The sequence below is a fragment of the Caretta caretta genome, chromosome 10 (genome assembly GCF_965140235.1).
Source record: "Caretta caretta isolate rCarCar2 chromosome 10, rCarCar1.hap1, whole genome shotgun sequence".
Taxonomy (NCBI): Eukaryota; Metazoa; Chordata; order Testudines; family Cheloniidae; genus Caretta; species Caretta caretta.
In genome coordinates this window covers 18435-38288 of record NC_134215.1, presented here as the reverse complement: position 1 = coordinate 38288, position 19854 = coordinate 18435, and the positions used below count along the sequence as shown (strand labels likewise).

General features: G+C 39.5%; 1 protein-coding gene across 3 annotated transcripts in view; it reads left to right on the top strand.

Annotated features, from left to right (window-relative positions):
• Positions 1–18738, top strand: part of UNKL (unk like zinc finger) — a 150218-nt gene extending 131480 nt beyond the window's left edge. For 2 of the 3 annotated variants that reach the window (XM_075133340.1, XM_048867915.2), the window contains 6 exons: positions 185–277; positions 5016–5246; positions 6242–6435; positions 7394–7648; positions 11225–11372; positions 18494–18738. In XM_075133340.1, coding sequence (XP_074989441.1) covers positions 185–277; positions 5016–5246; positions 6242–6435; positions 7394–7648; positions 11225–11372; positions 18494–18723 — 1151 coding nt within the window. In that variant the 3' untranslated portion in view covers positions 18724–18738. Of the gene's footprint in view, positions 1–184; positions 278–5015; positions 5247–6241; positions 6436–7393; positions 7649–11224; positions 15629–18493 lie in introns of those variants that run through there. The other variant, XM_048867910.2, reaches the window with a different exon arrangement.
• Positions 18739–19854: the final 1116 nt, after the last annotated feature.

Here is a 19854-nt window from a genome sequence, read left to right as displayed (position 1 = left end):
ACTTTCCTTTATTATGTGTCTGTACAGTACCTACAGAGGGGTCCTGATCTAGCTTTTAGGGTCCTCTAGGCATGACTGTAATAGAAATAATAATGGTCCAGATAATATTGTGAAGTTCCAGGAAACATAACAGTTTTATCAATAATGCAGATACATTTTCATTAACACGTATTTTATTTAACAGGTTCTGCTTTAGATCTACATTTTAGTGATATAAATGTCGCATCCTTAGATAAAGAATTAGAAGATCAAGAAAACAGTGACCTTGGATTAACAAGTAAGAACTCAGTTTACAAAAGTTATCCATTTTCATGTATTTATTTAAAGTATTTTTCTTCCTTATCAGACTCTTCAGAAGATTTATCTTACAGCCGAGACTCACATAGCAACTCATAATGTTGTGGACAGCCATACTATAAACTTTGGCCTTGATCTGGTAATTGACTCTGGCTGCGTGGATCCAATTTCAGATTCGGAAACTTTGACTATTATTCTACAATTCTATTTAGTGGAAAAAATGTGAACAAGACTGCTTTAATGAAAACTCATTTTCCAACTCAGTCCCAAGTTCAGTATCTTTCTCAGGAAAATCAAGATCTTGGCTCCCTTATATTTTAAACTTCCTGTTTGTATTATATGTGCAAGGATTATGAGTTACATTGAGATTCATCAGAGACAGTGTTTAAAGTAAGCAGGACCTGAACATCTTGATTTAACAAAAGTTGATTCTGTTTTTCCGTAATGAGTGACTAAAAGGAAATAATGCAAAGAATTAAATGAGTAAAATAATCATATTTGAAAGAAGGAATGACCAGTTAATTTGAAGGTCTGACTGGCTTTGTTTTACAGTGCTCGCTCCCGGCTACCTACATTTTCCTCTACATTATTTGCTTTCCTGCTTAGAACTGAGAGAGAATACTTTATCCAATTGGCCTGTTCTGAGAAAGGAGAGGAAGAGACAACACAGAGGAAGAGCAGTATTGGGGTAGAGAACTTGGGAGGAAGGATGAAGGGGAGAAAAACATCAAGGAAGAAACAGTTTAAAAATGCCACCCTTTCTAGATGAAAGCAGAAAAGGAAGGAGAAAAAGAATGGAAAAATAGGAAGTTAAAACTGAGCCATTGTAGTTTTATGAAATATTTAATTTGACATTCATTTTGAAGTGACACACTACTAAGAAAATAAGGGTATGTTTTCATAACATCCCCGTGGAGCAGTGAAAACTAAAGCAACATTAAAATAATTTATTAGTGCATTGATAACCTAGCCCATGCTGGCTGTTTCCTTATAGCACATATGGTCTGTTGACATTTACCCCGAGCCTTTCTCAAACTTTTGGTGGTGCCAATACTGCGTTACCAGGGAGACGGGAACATGGAGAGGCTCTCTCCTGACCATACTGTGACGGGATCCTCCTGGGGTGCAGCCTGGGACTGTGGGACCGCTGTGCCCCCTTAACTGAATGCCTTGCTAGTGACCAGCAGCAAGCCCCTCTAGGCCCTGTGATCACTCAGCACAACAGCATGTGGAGCCCCACACACCCAGCTAGATTGAATGAATGCTCCCAGAGCCACTCATGAATCGCACAGAGAAAGGCACCAGAGTCAAATCCCCCCAGCTCCCAGCACTCTACCTCAGGAATATACCATCTTGCACTGCTCAAGATGGGCAGTGCAGATTTATTAATTGGTTCACCACTTCAGCAATGGAAAGTGGTTATACACCAGCCTTTGCAAAACCTGAGATTTGCCACACACTTCATACAAAAGATAAACAGTTAAACAAATGTATTGACTATAAAAGATAGATTTTAAGTGATAGGCAAAAAGTCAGAGTTAGTTACCAAAAGAAATAAAATATAAGCATGCAGTCCAAACTCTCAACCCTGTTAGACTGGGCAACATCGAGATTAAGCAGTTGCTCACCCCACTGGATATTGCAGTCCTTAATATACAGGTTTGGCCCAGGTTTAAGGAACAATCTCCTCTGTTAGAGTCTTGGCTTCTTCTCAGTGTCTTAGTTGCTTGCAGTGTAGGTGTGGGAAGGAGAAAAGGACCAGTATGTGTCCACTGTGTTTTATACCCTCAGTCCATGTGCTTGGAAAAAACAAGTCCAGGCATGTCTGGGTGGGCCTTGCTGAGTCTCTAGGCAAGGCTGAGCAATTTGCCTGGTGTGGCCTTATGCAGTTGAGTCATTGCATCATAGCTCCCTTGCCGGACAGTGGTTGTTGATGGGTTGATTGATACACCATCCAGGTGTTGGCTACTTTCTTTGCTGTTGCCTCTGGGGAACTAATGTCTAGCTGATCCCCCAACTTACACCATGTTTTAATGACCACCATACAACATAATTCTCATAACTTCATAGGCATTAATGATATACACATGGGTAGAGAAATGACTTTCAGCAGATCATTCCCTTTCCCCTGATACCTTACAAGACATGCTTTATATGTAAGATCACGATTATATAAAAATGAGGAGTATGAAGGTTCCAGAATACGCCCCCAAGGTAATGAATGTCACATACACAGAAAGAAAAGGCTTCAGAACCACTAACATTATTATAATTTGCAGAGAGACAGAAGGGTGCTAGGTGCTTTGCACACAGTAAGAAGAATAAATATAATTTAAATAATCAATGTGCAAGGAAAGTGTGGATGATGAAATGCAATAAAATCAAAATGGTAGAGCGCAGTTAATTCCATTAATTTTTAAGCGATATTGACAATATTTTCTATTATCTATCTTGTTAATACTTATTTGAAGGGGCCTATTTCTAAGATTTAGCGAGGGGAGGGAACTACATGGGAGGGTGTATTTTAGGGAAGAGGGGAATAAAACTGAGGCGAGAGTGGAAGGACAGAAAAGCAGCACATGATATAATGAAATTACTGTGTGGACTTATGACATCTTGCGATCTGCCACAGCTTGATTACCAAAATAACTAGTATCACCTTTAAGTTAGCTCTGGCAACAACTTTATGTTTGAATTCCAGATTTTACATTCTTTGTATACGGTAATCTGGTTTTATGGATTATAATTCCTGTCATGAGAGCAACAAGCAGTACTGGTAGAGTGACTTTCTTCTAAGTTTGGACAAGTTATGCTCTTCTGCTTGAGTGATTGTCTCCCCAGTTTTCAGTAAAGGGATACAACAGCAGGCTACTCCTTTGTCTCTGTAAGCACACAGTGTGATGTGTTAGCTGTTACTTTTCTCTACTGGGGTTAGTGGTGTGTCCTCTTGGAAACCAGAAAATCTGTCTGACGGTTTAAGTGTGCAGCTTAGAATTTATCTCTGCTGCTGACCATAGTAAAGTCAGATATGCCGTGAATTATGCTAATGCTATAACTTTGTTAACAGGGATTTGATCTGCTTCCCCATATCATAAGGACAAATGCGAAGTTCTCCACTTAGAAAGGAACAATCAGTTGTACATATACAAAATGGGAAATGACTGCCTAGGATGGAGTGCTGCAGAAAGGGACCTGGGGGTCGTAGTGGATCACAAGCTAAATAGGAGTGAACAGTGTAAAGCTATTGGGGGAAAAAAGCAAGCAAACATCATTCTGGGATGTATTAGCAGGAGTGTCATAAGCAAAGCACGAGAATTAATTCTTCTGCTCTACTCTGCGCTGATTAGGTCTCAACTGGAGTATTGTGTCCAGTTCTGAGCACCACATTTTAGGAAAGATGTGGACAAATTGGAGAAAGTCCAGAGAAGAGCAACAAAAATTATTAAAGTCCTAGAAAACATGACCTATATGGTAAGACCTATATTGTTTAGTCTGGAGAAGAGAAGACTGAGATGGGACAAGATAAGTTTTCAAGTACATAAAATGTTGTTACAAGGAAGAGAGAGAAAAATTGTTCTCCTTAACGTATGATGATAGGACAAGAAGCAATGGGCTTAAATTGCAGCAAGGGCGGTTTAGGTTGGACTTTAGGAAAAACTTCCTGAATGTCAGGGTGGTTAAGCACTAGAATAAATTGCCTAGGGAGGTTGTGGAATCTCTATCATTGGAGATTTTTAAGAGCAGGTTAGGTAAACACCTGTCAGGAATGGTCTAGATAATACTTAGTTCTTCCATGAGTGCAGGGGACTGGACTAGATGACCTCTTGAGGTCCCTTCCAGTCCTAAGATTCTGTGATTCTGTACCCTTCCCCATATCAAAAGTAATACTATACAACCTCCAAAATGAAGGATATTGTAACTAATGAAACCTGCATGGGTTGAGGTAATGTAGACAGATTGCATTTGCCTATGTTGGAATTTGTCTAGAAAACCTAATTTAATATCCCAACTGTTGCAAAAATGGCGTGAGATCTTTAATGGCCATCTGTGGTAAGGGGATATGTCTCATCTGAAAGACAGTGGTTGTCTTTCACCATCATCCTCCAGAAAAAACAGTTATTTTGCTGTTTAAGTTAGTGCATTTCTGCCCTATGCTCGTCTGATATTTCAGTGCTTTACTTGCGTATGTTCTAACCAAATTCTAACTTGGCCAAATGCATTGTACCTACCTGAACTCCCATTACTGGTATTCTTCCTTATTTACTGTGGTGAAGTGTTGCTATCCCCTGTATTCCATGCTTGGGGTGGTTACATCTTTGTGGTGAGTAGTGTGATTCCTGCAAATCCCATATGTACCTCATATGGAGGATTATGTGGCTGCATTTTATAATGTTTGTAAAGTACTTTGAGATCTTTGTTTGGAGGGCATTCTGGAAATATGGTGCATTTAGCCTTCCAGTCTTATTCAGATTTTTACTGAAATAATTCTACAAAGGGCCAAATTTTTTTCATCATAGGAACCTCTTGTGTATGTTTGGGAGGTGGGCTGAGTGGCTCGTGGGATTGAATATGCATAGTATCTGCACTTACACATAATACAGGTTGTTTACAAAAGTAAGAGAACTGATTAACCTTTTTCTGTGAGGATAGGGGTTGGAGAGATCTTAATTGTGTTGCTTTGTAACTCAAAAAATGTTTTTTTTTTCCCCTTTATCTAGGTCAAAGGTTACTGGGAAGTTCAGCTCCTGTCAATATTCCAGGTTCTGTTGCTCGTTCCTCATCTTTACATTCATCATCTTCCCTTTCAACCTCTCCACTCAGTTCTCTTTCACAGTCGTTGTCTCAGTCTTTTATTTCATCCACTATGGCTCCTCACCAACAGCAGACTCAGCCTTTGAAATCAGAACATAGTATGTTAGGCACTTCAGCCTCTTCTCATAATTCTTTAGGTAAGTCATGTGAATGGTTAATCCTTTGTGTATAATAGAAAGGGAGTCCATGGCAAGTCAAACAGATTTTCAGCTGAAGTCTGTATACCTTTCCTGTGATCTCTCATCTGGAAGTCAAAGGTTAATTATTGTTATAAATAAGTAATTTGTCCTGTTCTTTACAAATAGAGTAAGAGATTCGTGCCTCAAAGAGCTTCCTATCTAAGGGTATGTCTACACTGGCAATTGAATGAAAAAACTTTTGTCTTTCAGAGGTGTTTAAAAAAGAAACAACCCTGAAAGACAAAAGTTTTGCCAGCGAAAAGCACCAGTGTGAACAGCACTTTGTCGGCAGGAAAACCGACAAACAGCAGCTACACTGCGCAACTTTTAGCAGCATGGCTGTAGCGACACAGCCAGGTCGCTAAAAGCTGTGTAGTTTAGACATAGCCTAAGACTGATCAGAAAAGTAAACATAAGTCATAGGACAAAGTTCAGAGAAGGAAAAGTAAGGAGAGGTTATTGGCAATGGAGGAAGGAACAAAGAATTCCTGGAAATGGTGGGTTTTAAAGAGGGATTTGAAAGAGAAGAGAGGGCACTTGGCACCTTAGTTGGAGAACGTTCTAGCTATTAAAAAATAGCATGAATTACAATCCAGAGCAGAGAATGTGAGAGAGCTGAAGCTGAAAATAAGAGATTTTGGGGCAGCAACTACTTTTGGGAATAGAAACAGATTCCTAGTCTTCCTGTTCCCATTTCAGGGCTGTGCTTTGTGTGAAAGCAAACAAACAAAAACCTACACACAATGAGGTTGCTGGAATGCTTCGAGTACTTCAAAAAAATCTTTTGCTTAATGCTGCATCTCTGGACATAGGTGGAACTGTTATTACATATCTTGAAGCTAAAAAATATAACTGTCTGCTTAGTGCTTTTATCTAATTGTCTAGTTCCGCATGTGGTACATTTTATTAGAGGTGTGCAACATGTTTATTTTTGTGTGTCCTATGTTTGGCAGGTGTTACAGGGAGCATTTGGGACTTCATAACTGGGAGTTTCTCTCCTAGTCCATCCCCAATATTGAACAGTGGTACTATGCCCTCAACAAACTCAAACGCCAGTGGAAGTGAATTAGCTCACGTTAGACAGGAACTTGATGATGCCAATCGAAAAATAAAACAATGGGACGATTCTTGGCAACAAGTAAAGCAGGTACAGTAATGATGGTGACACTAAATTAAGGTTTGTTTCCTGAATAACTTCTAATAAAATCACCTTCTTATTGTGTTTATTTTTACCAAGGCATCTTTAATTGTAATTTCAATTTAGAGGTTTTATTCCATTTTACCAATTATTAATCCTAAATTCTGGCTTTTCATGTCTAAATTGTCCTGGAGGAATGAAGGAGACTGATCAATAGCAGCCAAGAGAGAGAGAACCAACTTGTTACTTCCCTTAAATCATTCTGCTTTTAAAGACAGAGACAGACAGACAGAATGGCTTTAGGGAGCATGTTCAACAGTTGCCTCTGCTGCTGCTGTTTCAGCAACTGGTGGCATGTCTGCCCTCCAATACCTGACTCAGGATGTCCGTAGCATACAGAAATGGAGTGAGATTGGACACAACTAATACATGGCTCGGGCTGTGGGGCATAGCTGGACATTTTAGCTAACTCCCTAGCATGCAGGATGCTAGGGTCAACATCTGCCTGGCTTCTCCACTGGTGCATTTTGGGGGTGGGTAGTAAAGGGCTTTTTCTGTTTTTTTCCGTCTCCTGGCATATTTGCACTGGACACAACAGTTCCAACTTTTTCTGCTGTTGAGAGATAATAAATAGAGTAGTTTTACTATATTTTGAGGTTTTTATTGTCTTTTGCCATCAAATTATGAACTGAACAATTCCTATTTTTATTTATACAGCTCCATAAATGTGCATAGAGACTTACAGACAAGCAGATATGGCATTCTTGCTTAAAATCTAAGTTAAGACAAAAAACAAAGGGAAGTGATAAACAATGGGTGGCGGGAGTAAAGGAAAGTGATGGGGACAGTAAGATCATATTGTAGCTGAAGGTAAGTATTGCATGTATCTTGAGGGCTTTTATAGTTACGCCTGTGTTCTTAGTTTACAAAATATTTTTATAACTTTCTGCAAATGTTTTTGTCCCAGGCATGTGATGCATGGCAAAAAGAGGCCCAAGAGGCAAAGGAACGTGCTAAAGTGGCAGATGCTGACAAAAAACTAGCTCTTCGGAAAAAAGAAGACTTAGAAAATAAATTAAAAAAGCTGCAGGAACAATTTGATATGTGTCTGTCCACTACAGTACTCCATATGAAAAGCTATGGCGATATAAAAAAGATACCATTACCAAAGCTTCATTCTTTACAAAACCAGCTGCGTTTAGATTTAGAAACAGTAGATGGGGTAAGTGTGTCTGTACTGTGGATATTGTTAGTTAAAATAGGCAGTTTAACAGTATTATATAAGATGCTGATTCAGAGTTTCATTTCAAACTGATACAATGTTAAATCTAAATACCATTTTGGTCTGAAATATGCAATAGTTTGAATTTCCCGAATCCAACTGATGATTTTTTTTTTTATTTTGATGCTGAGCTGTGACAAGAGTGGCGAGCAACTTCAGATATCTTTCAGTGAGAAAAAACACATTAAAACATACTTTTAACTACAATGCACTAAAGAGCAGCTATGTAAATAAAGAGCTTTAAATATTTGGAGAGTGTGTAGTAAAGTCTCCTATTTAGAAACTGACATCTCTGCATGCAGACTAGGTGGGCTGCTAGCGATGGTAAAGTAAATATAAATTTAAAACAAGAAATTGCTTTCCTTTCAAGTGGTGTATTGTTATCTCGGAGGTTAGTTTAGTTCATTTCTGACCTCTCTTGGTATGATCTCATAATTGATTATGGGTGCAAAATTAGAGGCTAATTTTTTTAAAGTTGGCCTATATATAATCTGTAATTTAGCAATATGAACATAGTCTAATCACAGATGACAATTGCATTTTAAAGATGCAGTCTTTCTTCTGCAAGTCAAGGGTGACCTTCTACATGTCTGAGAAAACAGAACATAGCAACCTTTTTTTCAGACTGCTGTAACCAATTTTTCGTTTTCTACCATGTAACTAAAGAAGACTATTAAAGTTTCTGGATGAAATCCTCAGCTGAACAGAGGATATGGCAACCAGAGCACAATTTCAGACTTCCATTTAAAGAAAATCTGAACAAAAGTTATATATATTTTTATGCCCTTTGAACTTTCTAACACTGAAATTTCTGAAGAACGTAAATAAGAATTAGCCACTGTCTTCATGAATGACGGCTCAAAAATCTGACCTTAAAAGAAAATGTACTGGATATGGAGACGTAACCAAGCAAATTGGTTGAAACTATTGTAAAGAACAAACACACAGATAAACATGACATGGGGAAGAGTCAGTACGGCTTTTGGTGAAGCATCATTTTCCTTTACAATATATTAGAATTCTTTGAGGGGGTCGACAAGGGTGATTCAGTCGGTACTTGGACCTGTGCTGTTCAATGTATTCATAAATGATCTGGCAAACAAAAATTTGCAGACAATACAAAATTACTCAGAATAGTTAAGTCCAAAGCTCACAGTGAACCATTGCAAAGGGATCTCACTAAACTGACTAACTGGGCAACAAAATGGCAGGTGAAATTCAATGTTGATAATTGCAAAATAATGCACATTGGAAACATAATCACAACTATGCATACAAAATGATGGGGTCTAAATTAGCTATTACCACTCAAGAAAGATCATGGAGTCATCATGGATAGTTCTCTAAAAGCATCTGCTCATTGTGCAGCAAAATGTTAGGAACGGGATAGATAATATGTAAGGGTATGATTCTGTCACAGAGGTCACCTGGATTCCATGACTTTCTGGGATCTCCATGACTTCTTTTGCAGTGGCAGAGCTGGAGCAGTTCTCAGCCCCGTGGCAGCCAAAGCAACAGCTGAAGGAGTGAACAGGGTTGGGTCAGCCCCCTTGGGACAGGAGAAGCGATGAGGCTGGAGCAGCTGCTGGAGGTCAGCCCCCCCGCAGCACTCCAACTGTTAGTCCCTCCCCCCACAGTGCATCTTTAATAAAAGTCACAGACAGGTTGTGGACCTCTGTGAATTTTTGTTTATTGTCCGTGACCTGTCCCTGACTTTTACTAAAAATATGTGTGACAGAATCTTAATCTTTATAATAAGACAGAAAATATCATAATGCCATTATATAAATTCATGGTATTCTGAAATACGGTCAGCAGTGTCGGTTGCCCCATCTCAAAAAGGATGTATGAGAACTGGAAAAAGGTATGGATAAGGGCAACAACAACAGTTATGGGTATGATACAGCTTCCATAGGAGGAAGGATTTAAAAGACTGGACCTGTTCATCTTAGAAAAGAAATGACTGGGGGGGGCTATGATAGAGGTCTATAAAATCACAAATGGTGTTGAGAAAGTGAATAAGGAAGTGTTTGTTTACCCTTTCATGTAACACAAGAATTAGGGATCACCTGATGAAATTAATAGGCAGTAGGCTTAAAACAAACATAATTCACTGTCAACCTGTAGAACTCGTTCCATGTGATGTTGCGAAGACCAAAAGCATAACTGGATTCAAAAAATTTATTGAGGATGGGTCCATAAATGGCTGTTAGCCAACATGACAGTAATGCAACCCCATGCTCCAAATGTCCCTAAACCTCCAATTGCCAGAGGTTGAGTCTGGATGACAGGAGATGGATCACTCAAAATTGCCCTCCTCTTTTCATTACCTCTGAAACAGCTGGTACTTGCCACTATCAGAGACAGGATAGATGGGCCTTTGGTCTGACCAGTATGGCCATTCTTATGTTCTTAACCAAACAAGAATATCAACCGTAAATAAAGACTAGCAAGGAGAAGACAAGATCAGCAAAACAAGCTAGTGCTAGTAAAAAGGGGATAAGAAGGGTTTTGTTTACTTGTTTTGATGGGAACTTGTTTTGATGGTCTTGTATCAGATGTTAATGGAACCAGAGTTTCCAGAGGACTTTGAGGAAGATATTCTTATAGACTACTCTCTGTGAGTTAGCAGAAATTGATAATTGAGAACAGAAGATTATAAACACAGTGGCTTATAAGCACACTCTTCACCAAGTTCAGCCTCACAGCTCACCTTCTTTGGATGATGATCTACAACTGGGAAAGTAAGAGGGAAGACAGTTGGAGTTACATAGAACAACTGGATCAAAGATTTATTTTTTTATCCTTCTGTGGCAAACACATTTATTTGCCAACATAATGGCTTCCCCAAAGTCTTGATCAGCAGATTTTTACTGAGTGTTGTGTATCTGGGAGGTCTCCACTCTGACTGATGCAAATTACATGCATTGTGAGGAAATACGTCAGATTGAATGGTCGATATTCATAGTGGCAGACCAGCGTCTCAGTCTTCTCAGTTTTAGAGCTTGTCTTCATGTAGCAATACAGTGGTGCAGCTGTGCCACTCTAGCACTTTAATGAAGATGCTCCTATGCCAATGGGAGAGCTTCTCCTGTCAGCGTAATTAATTCAAGTCCCCAGTAGGAACTTGGGGTGGTTAAGTCAGTATAACTATGTTGCTCAGGGCTGTGGATTTTTTGCACCCCTGAGCGACATAGTAATACCGATATAAGTCTGTAGTGTAGACCTGGCCTGAATTTTGGGTGGTGGTACTCATCCAGGTTTTGATTGTGCAGGGAAAAATTTGAGTCACAGCTTGTTTTGCACTTGTGTCCTTGCTGAACACATTATTGCTTTATAGACTATTCTCAGTTCTGTTTACCCTGTTCTGGTGCTTGAACTAGCTATTAACTGTACCAACAGAAGATTCTTAAGTGTTATTGAAGTAAGAATTTATCATCAAATAATAGGAATACAGCAACCACTGTGAGACATTACACATTGGAATTTTTATTGAGAGCAATTTTCTTTTTACAGGTAATTTTCCAACTTCATTCAAAGAAGTGTGTTGTATGCCAAGAACATGACCGGAGTGTAATCCTGAAGCCATGTCAACATTATGTACTTTGTGAACACTGTGCAGCTAAACAGGAATGTCCTTGCTGCAAGATGAAAAAAAGAAATGGTAATGAAAAGTCATGGTACTTATAATCATGTTAATGAACTAAATATATTTTATGTTCTGGTATTTTATATAAGAATTATATCTGTAGTAATTAATCCATTTACTAGTGCTAGACTGATCTCCATTTTGACCTTATAAGATATTTTAGTTGTTTTTACTATAGGAAATGTGGTTTGGCTGCCTTTACGTATTGAATTCTGTTAATGAAGTTCTAAAGTTCCGTGGTTATTTCTTTCCCCACCTGCCCTTTTCAGTTTTCCACTTACATTCCTGGTGCACAAGCTACTCAGGTTCACTTACAGCATAATCACTTCTTACAGGTGTGTACTCGCAATGGGGGATTTATGCCCATGCCTCCCATTAGCATTAATGTAAGACACTCATGTAAATACAATACTTGTTGATGGGAGGACCTTACCCCTCACCATGTTTAGTGTGCTGTAATCCTTTGCCAGTATTTTTTAATCAGTCTAACACTACTGTTTACTTGGTTATTTGAAGAAATTTGATTCCTGTAAAAGCACTTTGCTAACTGTTTTTTGTTAGAGATTGTTATAAATTGCTTTAACCTGCTTTCTAGGTTTTAATGTTTATTTTTTTAATATGCGGTATGAAGCTTTGTGTGTGTACTGTGAACTTAAAATATTTATATCAGTTTTACTGTTAAATCATATTATGATAGTATAGTATAGTTAAATTTCATTTTTGGCTTTAGTAGTTACTAAATGAACAAGTACATATAAATGAGAACTTGCCTAGAATTTTTACAGTTTAAGTCAACTGCAGACTAATAGTATTTATAAGTATACTAGCAGAGAGTGACATTGAAAGACACATATGCGTAAATATTCAAATACTTTTTTTTTATTTTGTGAAACAAACCAGTTTTCTTAAACAACTGTGCATTTTCATATTGCCCCAAGTTGGATTTTTGTAGTCTTAATGAACACATTTGTATAACTCCTAATCTGTGTGATTACCTATCTTGAATTGATATAATCCATAGCCACTTTTACCAAGTGCCTGTGCCTTGCACCCAGTAAAATTGCAAAATATGTGAAGGAAACCGTTTGCAAACAATTTATACCACCTAATTCTGTACAAGACAATTGGATGATAATTAAAATTTAATAGAATTTCAAAATAATACCTTGCAATGGGCAAAAGATACTAGGTTTTGTTTTTACGTAAATAAATACAATACACCTTTGGGTTTAGCTCTAAAATTATTTAAATATTTTATCAGGCAGTGGTGCTTTATTGTAATGATTTTTTTTTAAAAAAGTTGTCCATATTTAATGCTGATGATTAGGAGTATGCAATTTAGGAGAAGTTAATTATTGTATCTTAACACTGTATCTTGTTACTTTCCTTAAAGTTAACTATTCTTGTAGGGAAGAGTTACCTGTGGTGTTACTTTTCTTTCCTGTTAAATACAAGTATGACACAAGTACAGCTTACGTTCAGATGACCTACAACTGTGTTACATAATGTGAATATTCCTATTAATTAATACATTAATGAACAAGAAGTGCATTGATATGACCAGCAAAGAGTTTAATTATTTCTGAAGTTTGTTCAGATGCATTGCAATAGAAACAAGATACATGCTAAATTGTATTTCTGATCTTGAAAAATATCTTTGAGATTTGTATCAGTATTAAAGAATTCAGAGCCCAATCCAAAGCCCCCTAAAGTCAATGTGCTTTCATTGATTTATGCGCACTTTGGACTAGGCCTTGAGTTAGCAGAAAAAAGCACGTAAGATTACATTTATTGTAGTAATAAAATCTACAGAATCATCACTACCTTGTTCTATCAAACTGTGAGAACATGAAGATCTTTTGAGAATGAAGGAGGGAAGATAAAACCCATGATGGATTTACATTTGGATCTGGAGCTCTTAAAAAGTAATTTACAAACACAATAGTCTGAAGATAATTGTCGAACATTTTTAAACAGGTTTTAAGGTTGAATTTCATAATATGGCCTGATGCATTTTTCACGTAATTTTTTAACATTTTCTCTCAACATTGTATATTGAAATACTTTATTACTATAATTTCATTTTCAGCAATATATTTCTCTCTCCTGAAAGATGATTTTCTATTATCATAGAAGTAGAACCAGTTTAGATTTTTTTTTAAGTGGTACTTGAATCACTAAGCTTTGCTGTGAGTATTAATGGACTTCTACACTTGTGGAGTCTTTGCCAAAGATTTTTTTTGAACATTAATTAACTTTTGAACATTGGACTAACTTCTCTAGCTCTTCTTTGCTAACATAGTTAACTAATATTCTTAGCAGATTTTAGTGAAATAAATCCAAATTAGATTGAAATGTGGCCATATGTGTCAATGTTCAGTTCATTACTTAAGAAATTTTGAAATATTTTTGTGCTACTTTTGTCACAGTTTATAGTTCTTTATATACATTACTGTGCATTTGTGTATCATCCTAGGACCTTTTCTTTGGCCTTTTCTTTTTGTAATAGGAGGTTTTTAAAATCTCTAGCTGATGCTTTTCAATTTACAAATGAGTTTTAACAGCAAGGACAAAGTAAATTGTCACATTAACGTGCACAGTTTGCACATACTGTCTTTTTAGATGAAATCAACTAATTATTGGGTAAACTTTTTCAGTTTTTTAGCATTTGTATGTTACATAATTAATGTTGAGAATGATTACATAGCTGTGTATTGTTGTTTACAAGTGGGGGAAAAAAATGTAAATATATCCTGGGAGCAGCTGAGTTGGCTTTTGGACAGATCTAAATTTGAGTCTTGAAGGAAAAGATAGACCAAAGAAATGTTACCTATGAGTGAAATTCCCAGAGTGAACAGCTTGTTGCTTGTTACCTTGTGGAAATATTGTTAGGTAGTTACATGAACCACATGTAGCATTCACATAAAAAATGCTATAATTATTTTCCAATAAGCCCATTCCCTGAGGAATTATAAGCAAGGTCTCATTAACTTTTCTTTTTACAGATTAACTCAGTTACTTAAAAATTAAGAATTATTGGAAACATTTTTACAGTGATACTTTTAAATCCAGGATAATGCAATATAGGCAGCATAAATTAGCAGTTGTACTTCAATGAAAAAATGTTACAAGGGAAGTATTTACATTTGTGAATTTTTGTCCTGGTGATACAAATGCTATGTAGATGCACTAAAAATATATTTGAGCAAGAATATAATATTGTCATTTGTTAGATGAGCAAATTATATAAAGGTAAAATACACTCATTTGTTAGTTTCATTCTAGTGTTTGAAGGCAGTTTGACCAAGTTATCATGTAAATTTATGTAAAAGTATTAATACTTTTATGTGAATGCAATTAACTTGTTATTATGCCCTGGGGTATAGTAGATGAAAATTACAGTTTCTCAGGGTTTTAAAATCAAGAACTGTAATTTAACAGAAAGTTTGCTAAATTCAGATAGATCCCAAGCTGCATCTTATGGTTTTGTTATTTCGTCTTTTTTGAATAGCAGATTATTAAAAACATCTGTTTTGTTATGTATTGCTATTCAGAATATCCTAGTGTTAAATATTAATAGTAATATTATTACTGTCACAATATATTTGTGTAACTGTGGTCAGCAAAATACCTTAAATGGATGTGGAATTTTTACTTGTATTAATTTATGGAACCTTTTAATGTTCTGAGTGCATAGACAGAAATGGTATTGTGAATGGAAATGTTCTTAACTGAGAAGGTATTTATAATGCATAATCATTTACTTGTAGTGAGTTGTTAACACTTGTTAAAACTTTTTTACACTATAGCATTTATGCAATGGTTTACAGAATTCATGGACTTATTTTTATTATCGATATGAAATTAAAATTTTTGATCTTTATTGCTTAGCTTACTGTGTTTGTAGACAATTGAGGTTTGAGGTCTTTCATTTTATTGTAAAAGATGTATACATATGGTAACTGTGGGTTTGCATTTCTAAACATCATATTGGAAAGATTTTACTTACTGACTTCCTTTTTAGATCAATATTTCCAGGGATTCTGTATTGTGAAATCATCATCTTCTGGAATCAGGTTGTGGCATTTCTAGCATTGTGACTGGACTTGCCTGTCTCCAAAGGAAACCCAGTACTTAATATTATCAAAATAACTGACTTACATAGTGGAGATTAGTGGAGATACTATGTTTCAAATTTTCCACTGTTGTATGCAGTGTAGTTGTAGTAATTTCAATTCCAGGATATTAAAGAGATAAGATGGGTGAGGTAATATCTTTTATTGGACCAGCTTCTTTTTGGTGAGAGAGCTCACCCGCCTTGTGTCTCTAAATTTTCCACTGTCACTTACTGTGAAACATAACATTCCCAGATGCTATCTCCCATCAGCCAGTGGCCTCTGGCACCATGAAAGAGTTCTTCATAGTTCTGTTACATTCCCTGTAATCTTCCTGCTTAAATTTTGATAATTCTTTCTGACTTAAGAAGTTACACACTTTGTAGCCTGTGTAGGCTGAGCGTATTGCACACACCAGGGCTTATTTTCATTTCTCCATTCCTAACCCCACCCCCAACAAGCTCCATGGGTGCCACTCTCTTATCCCCCTTTTCGAGGGACTCCGTGCAATTCCTCACAATCTCTTCCCTTCCAGTGCCTGTGTGCACCCATTCCCTCCATCCCCCCATACCAATGGCTCTGTGAGCACCCCCTTCCCATTTCCCTTTGTTCCATTGGCTGTGTGCCCCATTCCCCCATGCCAGGGGATGTGTGCACCTCTGTTTCCCCCTCATACCGGGTTCCTCATACCTGGTCCCCTGCCCCCTGGGGTTCTATAGGTGCCAAAACCCTGTGATAGCTGACAATACTTAATAAGCATATACTGAGCCCTGTGCATCCCTGGAGTTGTAATCTCCCTCCCCGGTGTGTTTGGCAGGCAGCACCCTATGTGCTGCATGTGGCAGCCCCACATCGACTCCATGATTTTTCAGTGGTATTTTTTAAGGTAATTTTAATTTTGCAAAGACTCCCAGAATGTCAGCCCAGGCTCTTCCTTCTGTCCTATTACCATTGCAGCAGCCTGGTCACTGGTAGGAAATGTTACCTTCATAGATATTTGGCTTTAACTTAACTCTATGTATTGGCCAGTTGCTGGGGATGGTCTTTGGCCTGTAAATACTCAAAGGGACACATATGTTACTCAGCTGCATAAAGAGTTTGGTCCCGATCCTGTAAACAGCAGTCCAGCTGGGAGCAGAGCAGTTTCAAACTACAGCAAAGCAGATTTAGATTAAATCTTAGGAAAAACTCCCTCACTGTAAGAACAGTCGGGCGGGGAGCAGATGCCTCAGCTCTTGGGAGGTCGTGGAAGCGCCTTCACTGGAGGTTTTCCAAAGGAGGCTGGATAGCATCTTTCTTGGATGGTTCAGACACAACAAATCCTGCATCTTGGAACCTTGTGGTCCCTTATAACCCTATGATTCTAAGATGTACTTTCTTACGTTTCTTTAAAACTTCCTGACAATTAATGTCATTGCGTGACTCCTAGTTCTTGTATTTTGTGAAGAAGTAAAGAACACTTTCTTAATCACTTTCTCCACACCATGCCTGATTTTATAGACATCTGTCATATCCCCCCCCCCCATTGTGTCTCTTCTAAACAGGATTTAATTTCTCCTCCAATGGAAGCTGTTCCATACCCCTAAGCATTGCTGTTTCTTCCCTTCTCTGCACCTAACAAGCTAGCAATGTTAGGAACTGTTAGGAAAGGGATAGGTAAGACAACATACCATAATGTCCCTCTGCAAATCCCTGGTGCACCCACACCTTGAATATGGTATGCAGTTCTGGTCACCCCATCTCACAAAAGAGATACTTTCATAGGAGGAGAGGTTTAAAAGAGTGAGGCTGTTCAGTTTAGAAAAGATAGGGAGGGATATGATAGAGGTCTACAAAATCTGCCATGGGGTGGAGATAATGAATAAGGAAGTGTAATAGACTGGAAGTTTAAAACAAACATAAGAAAGTACATAGCTAATTCATGTGTTAACTGCAGGGAGGATAGGTCCATCAATTGCTCTTAGCCAAGGTGGTCAGGGACCCAACCTCAAGCTTTGGGGTGTCCCTAAACCTTCAACTGCCAGCAGCATCTGGCACTGGCCATTGTCATATACAATGATACTGGACTAGCTGGACTATTAGTTTGACCCAGTAGGGGTGTGCCTATCCTCTAATCCCCCAAGAATCTACACCCAGATGTAGGTGTCTGAATCCTTCCTCCAAGCCCCCAAATCACTCTAGAGTCCATCACTCATTAATGGTGTCTTTCCCCCCTCACCCCCTCCTTGCAGCAATCCAAGGAGGAGAAAGCCAACATGCTGGAGATCATGTGGAGAGCCTTCAACTGAGCCACCTGCTGGGTAATGATCCCACGGTCTCCCATGCTTCAGGCAGGATCCATCTGCTCATGGAGGATCCATGTGGCCCCATGGAACCTAGGGGAGGATCCATGTCACTTGTCATGCTATGGGGCATGCTGCCTCCTAGTCATGGCTTTGGGCTCAGCGGAAGTGGGGCTGGGACTAGAGCTGCCTGGACCTGCACTATCACCTTCCCAGCTCCTTTACTACAGCACCCAAAAGCCTCACTCAGGGTCCAGGTCTCACTGTGATGGGCACTGCATGGATAATCAGAGAGAGGGATGCATATGGAAGGTGACTGTGTAAGGCATGCGGATGGATGGAGGGATGTGGCATACAGCACATGAATGGCTGAAGGAAAGATGGTGATGTCACAGGCTGATACGTTGGTGGGTGCAGCTCATGGCTGCTTCCCTCATCGCCTCCGGGCCCTCATTTGCTGCATGATCCCTGACTCTGCACCTGTCTCTTGTAGCCAGCACCCAGCAGAGCCTGGACCACAGTGCTACGTCCAGTGCATACACATGGTTCACAACCTGCTCCTCAGTGTAAAATAGTATGAAAGTGTGAAATAGCCACCAGGGGTCACTGCTCAAATGGGGGGAAGAGGGGGTGGACGGACACACACATGGCACTGTCCCACCTGGGATAGCCCAACACCTTGAGTCCCCAAATCCTTGTACCTCCCATCACCCATTAATGGTGCCTCCCTCCACTCCAGGCAGCAATCCAAGCTGGAGAAAGCTTACATGCTGGAGATCACGGTGTAGCACATGGAGAGCCTGCAACAGAGCAACGCCCTGGGTAACAACTCCCTGGCACCCTGTAGTCTCCCATGGACTGGTGAGGATCCATCTGGGGGAAGGGTCTGTCTGCCCCAATGCCACCCAGAAGGAGGGTCTCAGTGGGATGCACTCTCTTGCTCCTCGTGGTCTCCTATGGGTCACATAGGATCTGTCTGCCCCAGGGATTGTCCATGCCATACTGAGCAGCATTCATGCTGCCTGCCAAGCTCAAGGTGTTGCTCCTCCCCCATCTTCATGGGGACTTTGAGGAGATTCTTGTTGATGTAACAGGAGCACAGAGCACAAGCAGCTAGTCAGGTGTCTTCGGGGCTATGAGGTCTGGGCCCAAGAGGTATGAAGTCAGAGCCATGGCTTTGGGCTCAAGAGAAAAGGGGCTGAGACTAGAGATGCCCAGAGACGCACTGTCATCCTACAGCTCCAGTACTGCTGCACCCAAAACCCTCACTCAGGTTCCGGGTCTCATTGTGTTGGGTGCTACATGGAAAATCAAAGAGAAACAGAGATGTGTATGGAGATGGATAGATGAGCATCTCTGGCATACGGAGGAGGGACGGAGAGGTGTGTGGAGGACTGATGGTAATGTTGATGGAGGACTGATGGTAATGTTGTAGACTGACAGGTTTGTGGGTTTGCCTTGTGGCTGATTGCCACAGCAGCCCCCCATTTGCTGTGCTGTTTCTGACGCTGACCCATCTCTTGCAGCCAGCACCAAGCAGAGCCTGGCCACAGAGCAGCACTACAGCACTGGCTACATCAGGTGCATGGACCAGCTGCACACTGTGCTCCTCAGCTGCTCAGGGACAGACAAGCACATGGCTCCTGTGCTGCTGAACAACCTGCTCCAATGCCTGCCCCAGATATCACCCTCTCCTGCTCCCAGAGTAGCCTGCTCCCCACAGAGACCAAGAGCAGCCCCCTGCTGGAGCCCCAGCCCAGGACCCAGCTGGCCTGGCAGCCACTGTCCCTAATGTGGGGAGCCTGATGTCTGGTGGGGGGAAACATCCCAGCATCTCCCCTGTAGTGTAAGGATGTACTATTACAAACTGCTCCCTATCCCAATTTCCTACCAGTTGCAGTTACTGACACCAAGTTTTTGCTGTCCTCCTGTAATTTGCTAGCCCTGGGTCAAGGGGTAGCGATTTGTGACAGATGGGGTATGCCTTATCACAATGTGCTACTTCTGAGAAATCTCTATGTGAAACTGGGACACTCATGAAATGAGTTTTCTACTTGAATACATTTTTCTAAGTTAGAAAACATGTTTTCTTGAGGTCCA